At 38.6% G+C, this 7,330-nt stretch overlaps 1 protein-coding gene across 2 annotated transcripts in view; it reads right to left on the bottom strand.

Annotated features, from left to right (window-relative positions):
- Positions 1-7,330, bottom strand: part of SLC30A6 (solute carrier family 30 member 6) — a 65,333-nt gene that overhangs the window by 49,678 nt on the left and 8,325 nt on the right. Inside the window, exons 3-4 of one of the 2 annotated variants that reach the window (XM_017534843.1) lie at positions 5,316-5,400; positions 3,881-3,923 (exon numbers count right to left, since the gene is read on the bottom strand). In XM_017534843.1, coding sequence (XP_017390332.1) covers positions 3,881-3,923; positions 5,316-5,400 — 128 coding nt within the window. The remainder of the gene's footprint in view (positions 1-3,880; positions 3,924-5,315; positions 5,401-7,330) is intronic. The other variant, XM_017534844.1, reaches the window with a different exon arrangement.

The raw sequence follows: 7,330 nt of genomic DNA, 5'->3' as shown, positions 1-7,330 counted from the left end.
AAAATTTAACCATAAATTCCCATGACCTTAGGTTAGGTCATGGTTTCCTAGACAAAACACTCAAAGCATAACCATCAAAGAAAAAGAGATAAACTGGACTTCTTCAAAATTGAAAACTTAAAAAAAAAATTGACAACTTTTGGGCTTCAAAGGACTCCATCAAGTGAAAAGACAACCCACAGAATGTGAGAAAGTTTCTGCAAAGCATGTATCTGATTTGTATCAAGAATACAGAGAAACTCAACAATGAAAAGACAACTCAACTAAAAAATAGGCAAATTATATGAACAGGCAAGTCTCCAAAAAAGATATATAAATAATCAAGAAACACATGAAAAGATGTTTAACCTCACTATTCATTAAGGAAATGCAAATCAAACGCAGGAAACACCACTTCACACCTACTAGGATGACTACAATAAAAAGATAATAATGAGAGTTGGTGAGGATATGGAGAAATTGGAATCCTTATACACTACTGGTAGAAATGAAAAATGCTGCATTCATTTTGGAAAACAGTCTGATAGTTCCCCTCAGATGGTTAAAGAGAGGAATATATGATTCTGCAGTTCTACTTCCAGGTATTTACTCAAGAGAAATGAAAACCTATGTCTAAACAAAAACATACACAAATGTTCATAGCAGCCTACTCATAATAGCGAAAAAGTAGAAACAATCCTAAATGTCCATCAACTAAAGAACAAATAAAATGTGGTATTGAATAAATAAATAAACAATAAAATGTGGTATGGCCATACAATTCAGCAATAAAAAGAAAGAGCATGAAACGCATCTCTACCAAAAATATAAAAAAGGTTAGCCAGGCATGGTGGCATGTATCTGTGGTCCCAGCTACTTGGGAGGCTGAGGCGGGAGGACTGCTTGAGGCCAGGAGGCAGAGGTTTCAATGAGCCAAGATTGTACCACGGCACTCCAGCCTGGGTGACAGAGTATGATCCCAACTCAAAAAAAAAAAAAGAGTAACTATTGATACATGCTACAACAAAACAGAAAAGCATTATGCTAAGAAGACAGTCATAAAGGACTGTATATTGTATGATTCCACTTATATGAAATGTCCAGAGTAGGCAAACCTTTCGAGAGAAAAAAGATTAGTAGTTGCCTAGGCTGGAGAAGAGAATGGAATGACTGGGAGAATGGAATGACTGCAGAGTAATAGCTAAGGGGAGTGGTTTCATTTTGAGGTAATGAAAATATTGTAAGATGGGCATGGTGACTCACGCCTGTAATCCCAACACTTTGGGAGGCCAAGGTGGGCCGATCGCTTGAGGTCAGGAGTTCAAGACCAGCCTGGCAAAAACGATGAAACCCGATCTCTACTAAAAATACAAAAATTAGCTGGGCATGGTGGTGCATATCTGTATTCCCAGCTACTTGAGAGTCTGAAGCAGAAGAATGGCTTGAACCTGGAAGGTGGACGTTGCAGTGAGCTGAGATCACACCACTGTACTCCAACCTGGGTGACAGAGTTAGACTCTGTCTCAAAAAAAAAAAAACAAAAGGAAAAGAAAATATTATAAAGTTGATTATGGTGATGAATACACAACTCTATGTATGAAGATACTAAAAGTTATTTTAAGGCATATGAATTATAATATCTCAATAAATCCATTTTTTTTTTTTGAGACAGAGTCTTGCTCTGTCGCCCAGGCTGGAGTGCAGTGGTGCAATCTTGGCTCACTGCAACCTCCGACTCTTGGTTTCAAGCAATTCTCCTGCCTCAGCCTCCAGAGTAGGTGAGACTACAGGTGCCTGCCACCACACCCGGCTAATTTTTATATTTTTAGCAGAGACGTGGTTTCACCATACAGTATTGGCCATGCTGGTCTCAAACTTCTGAACTTGCAATCTACCCGCCTTGGCCTCCCAAAGTGCTGGGATTACAGGCATAAGCCACCTCGCCTGGCCCAGTAAAGCCATTTTTTTTAAAAAACAGAAGAGCACATGTTTCCCTAGCACGCTCAATGACACAAGCATACTCAAATATTTTAATCTTTCCCAATGTGATAGGCAAACCAGCATCCCAGAGTAATTTTAATTTGCATTTCTGTTAGTGAAAATGAGCAACTTTCATATCATTTATATTTCCTTTTCTGTAAACTCTGTATGAATTACAAATTTTTTTCTTCCTTTTTTATTTTCTTTGTCTTTGTGTTATTAAATATTAGCAAAATTAGCCCTTTGAGATATGAATTACAAATATCTTCTCAGGTTAATTTCTGTTTACAGTGACATTTGCTACCTAGACTTTTTAACTTTAATATAATTAAATTTATAAATATTTTCTGTTTTGTTTTTCAGAAGTTTTGCTCTTGTTGCCCAGGCTGGAGTATGGTGGCACGATCTCGGATCTCAGCTCACTGCAACCTCCACCTCCTGGGTCCAAGCGATTCTTGTGCTTCAGCCTCTGAAGTACCTGGGACTACGGGCAAACACCACCATGCCTGGCAAATTTTGTATTTTTAGTAGAGACCGGGTTTTACCATGTTGGCCAGGCTGGTCTCAAACTCCTGATCTAAAGTGATCCACCCGCCTTGGCTTCCCAAAGTGCTGGGATTACAGGCATATGCCACTGCGCCTGGCCTTGTTTTCTGTTTTTTCTTTTTTTTAGAGACAGGGTCTCACTCTCTTGCCCAGGCTGGAGTGCAGTAGCATGATCATGGCTGCAGCCTAGAACACCAGGGCTCAAGTAATCCTCCCACCTCAGCCTCCTGACTCCTGAACAGCTAGGATCACAGGCCCACTCCATCACATCTGACTATTTTTATTTTTTGTAGACATGAGATCTTGCTGTGTTGCCCAGGCTGGTCTTAAGTGATCTTAAGTTGCCAGGCCTTAAGTGATCTTCCCACATCAGCCTCCCAAATTGCTGGGATTACAGGTATGAGCTATGGCACTTGGCCCAATACTTTATGTCATCTTTAACTATCCTAAGTAATTTAAGTCTGTTACACAGCCTTCTATTCCTTTTTTTCACATAAATTTTAGAATAAGCTTGTCTAGTTTGATTAACTCAAGAGAGAATTGACTTTTTAAAAAAATGATTTGAAGTGTTCCTCTCCAAGTACATGATTTGTCTTTTTTTTTTTTTTAAGGTCTTGTTTTTCAGAATCATTTTGAAGTTATTTTCATAAATATCTTCTTTGTATACATCTTGTTAAGTTTATGCCTGGACATTTATCTTTTCTGTTTTTATGTAAATAAAAGGTTTTCTGTCTCTAATTACTGTTTTTTGTTGTTGTTTGTTTTTTGAGACAGAGTCTTGCTCTATCACCCAGGCTGGAGTGCAGTGGCACGATCTCGGCTCACTGCAACTTCTGCCTCCTGGGTTCAAGCGATTCTCCTGCCTTAGCCCCCTGAGTAGCTGGGACTAGAGGTGCATGCCTCCAGGCCTGGTTAATTTTTGTATTTTTAGTAGAGACGAGTTTCACCATGTTGGCCAGGCTGGTTGTAAACCCCTGACCTCAAGTGATCCACCCACCTCAGCTTCCCAAAGTGCTGAGATTACAGGCATGAGCCACCCCACCCAGCCTCTAATTACTGTTACGTCTCTAATTACTGCTGTTTGTGTGTTTGTTCTATATTTATAATTTTACTTATTTAGTATTTTCCTTTAAGTAAAGGAAACTTCCTCATAATCTACTTTTTATTTCCATAGATATGCCTATTCCGGACATATCACATAAACGAAATCATACAATATGTGGTCCTTTATGACTGTCTTCATAGTATAACGTTTTTATTGTTTTCTTGTAAGATATCAGCAGTTGCTTTTTTTATTGCTGAATTGTATGACTATACCACATTTCTACCAAATTCCTTATTGGCTCCAAAACATTAAGATTTCCTAAAAACTTACCTAAAAAGATCAAAAATGGTCAGATAAGTATAGGCAGTTAAAGCTGCAAAACAAAACAACAAAATAATTAAAATATTATTGAACCCTTTAAAAAAATATAGCAAGTCACCAAAACTATTTCTACCAGAGGTAACCATTACCAAAAGAACTTTTGAGTCACTGGCCAACCTCATATATTGGCAATTATCTAATACATTTGATAAATATACATAGCCAAAGTTGGTTAGTAGAAAAGCTTACTTTCCAACCTGATTTTTCCATTAGGAAAAGTGAAGCAACGAACATTCAAAAGCCCTGTCACCATTTTTCTGCCTGCTTCTGTAATCTCGGCACTATTTCAAATGTATTGTTTGAATAACAGAACAAAAGAACAATGCATTAAAAAACATAAGACACAAGAAAAAATTACAGAATTCCCATTTTAAGGAAAAGCCAAAAACCTCAAAATCTAACTTACAAACTTCATAAAGTTCTAATCCATTACATTAAAAGCCCTGTCACCATTTTTCTGCCTGCTTCTGTAATCTTGGCACTATTTCAAATGCATTGTTTGAATAACAGAACAAAAGAACAATGCATTAAAAAGCATAAGACACAAGAAAAAATTACAGAATTTCCATTTTAAGGAAAAGCCAACAAACCTCAAAATCTAACTTATAAACTGCATAAAGTTCTAATCTATTACATTAAAAACAAATCTCCGACCAGGTGTGATGGCTCATGCCTGTAATCCCAGCAGTCTGGGAGGCCGAGGCAGGTACGAGGTGAGGAGTTAAAGACCAACCTGGCCAACACAGTGAAACCCGGTCTCTACTAAAAACACAAAACAAAAAAAATTAGCCGGGCATGGTGGCAGGCACCTGTAATCCCAGCTACTTGGGAGGCTGAGGCAGGACAATCACTTGAACCCAGGAGGCAGAGAGTGCTGTGAGCCTCACATCACCACACTCCAGCCTGGGCAACAGAGCAAGAGCCTGTCTCCAGAAAAAACAAAACAAAACAAAACAAAAAACCACAAATCTCCAAATAGATTTAACAATTAAAAAAAAAAAAAAAAAAAAAACTAGCTTATTTAAAATGATAATGGCCGGGCATGGTGGCTCACGCCTGTAATCCCAGCACTTTCTGAGGCTGAGGTGGGTGATCACTTGAGCTCAGGAGTTGAGACCAGCCTGGGCAACATGGCGAGACCCCATTTCTATCTTAAAATATATTTTAAAAAGAAAAAAACTTAAAAAAAAAAATACTATCCTACCAAATGAACAAAATCTTATAGTTTACAGGGAAGTTTTAAATATACTCTCTCATTTAAATCATTTGAGTTATATGCATTTCAGAATAATGTATTCTTTGTAAAGGAAGATAAAGCTTTATTTCCAATAAGAAAAATAAAAGTGAAAATAATAAATCTATAAAAATACAAATGGCGACATACCTATACTATTAGTAGAACTGCACCACATAAGCAGGAAGCCAGTACATACCAAGTTTATTACACCAAAGAGCAGTATCTTCCAGGACTGTAAAAATAAAAATCAGTCTTATGTGTACAGTAGTGATAAACTTCACAGGGTCTGTTCAAGTTGCTATAATTTATACTCTGATATTCAAAGGAATAAACATAACTTCCTTTTTTTTTTTTTTCTTGAGACGGAGTTTCGCTCTTGTTACCCAGGCTGGAGTGCGATGGCGTGATCTCGGCTCACCACAACCTCCGCCTCCTGGGTTCAGGCAATTCTCCTGCCTCAATCTCCTGAGTAGCTGGGATTACAGGCACATGCCACCATGCTCAGCTGAATTTTTGTATTTTTAGTAGAGACAGGGTTTCACCATGTTGACCAGGATGGTCTCGATCTCTTGACCTCGTGATCCACCCGCCTCGGCCTCCCAAAATGCTGGGATTACAGGCGTGAGCCACCGCACCCGGCCTAAACATAACTTCCTACAAAAAGCCTGTCACACTTTCTGCAACTACCAAAATTATCATCAGCTAAGTTATTATAGTATACAAGAGTAAAAGAATAATTCCAGAAGGAGAGTTGTTCAAGAGAAAATAAATTCTGATATAGAAATTCTCAAACAGTTGAGAAAAATATACATGCATATGCATGTCATTTTGTCACTATACATATTTTAGAGACTATGATAAAGCAAATGGGGCCAAATGTAAACAATTGGTGAATCGGAATAAAGGGCATAATAATGTTCCTAAAAGTTACTAATCTTAACCTGGTGCCATGGCTCATACCTGTAAGCCCAGCACTTTGAAAGGCCGAGGCAGGTGGATCACTTGAGGTCAGGAGTTTGAGACCAGCCTGGTCAACATGGTGAAATCCCATCTCTACTAAAATAAAAAATTAGCCAGACATGGTGGCAGGTGCCTGAAATCCCAGCTACTTGGGAAGCTGAGGCAGAAGAATCACTTGAACCAGGGAGGTGAAGGTTGCAGTGAGCTGAGATTGTGCCACTGCACTGCAGCCTGGATGACAGGGCAAGACTCCATCTCCAACAAAAAAAAGTACGGACCTTGGCTGTTCAACATCAATCAAGTAAGGTGAGAAATAAGGACAGATCCTGATTTTGACAACACAGAGGTTACTGTTACCTTGTAAAAGCTGTTTATATGAATTAGTGGGGACCAGTGCCAAAACGGTCTGTGTTTAATAGAGATGGGGAGAAGAGAAGGCGAATACAGAGTACTGACAATTCTTTTATGTTTGCTACAAAAGTAAGCTGAGAAATGAAGCAGCCCTGAGAGTGGAACTTATAACATGTAATTACGATGCAAGAAAGAGGAGAATGATGCAAGAAAAACAATAATACAAGAAACGGAACAATTTAGGGACATCATCTTTCAGTAGGCAACAAGTGGAAGGATTGGCCTTATAGAGGAGAACTGAAAGCTTGTCCAGAGAAATAGGAGGGAAGGTGGAGTGGTGGCTGATGTGCTAATGATAGGATATAGAAGTTTTCTTCTGATTACTTCTTTTCTCTGGGTGAAACAGAAAGCAAGATCATTGAGTTAGGGTGAGGATGAAGAAGGCGTTAGAAGCTTGAGGATAGAAATGAAAGAATATGGTATGAAACAGCCATTAGGAAACTGGAAAATTGAATGAAAGAAGGAAACATAGAATGAAAGAAATATAGGCAGCACTAATGGTCTGTTTGATCATGAATTCAAAGTGAGACCAGTCAGCATGGTTTTGTTTTTCTCAGGTTATATTCAGTTGCTTTCATGCAAGTACAGAGTAGAAAGAAAGTGAACTTAATGAAAGTTAGGGATTTTCCAGGAATTATGATAGAAGGAAGGGGAGCACAAAAGAGTTAAGAGCATATAAAAGAAAATGATACTAGTTGCAAGTGGTGGTGGTGGACCTCTGTAATCCCAGCTACTCAAGAGGCTGAGGCAGGAGGATCCCTTGAGCCCAGGAGCTCAAGACTAGCCTGGAT

This window comes from Cebus imitator, unplaced genomic scaffold (assembly GCF_001604975.1).
Source record: "Cebus imitator isolate Cc_AM_T3 unplaced genomic scaffold, Cebus_imitator-1.0 Scaffold88, whole genome shotgun sequence".
Taxonomy (NCBI): domain Eukaryota; kingdom Metazoa; phylum Chordata; class Mammalia; order Primates; family Cebidae; genus Cebus; species Cebus imitator.
Note: the sequence above shows the minus strand (reverse complement) of the source record. Positions and strands in the feature narration are given on the sequence as shown.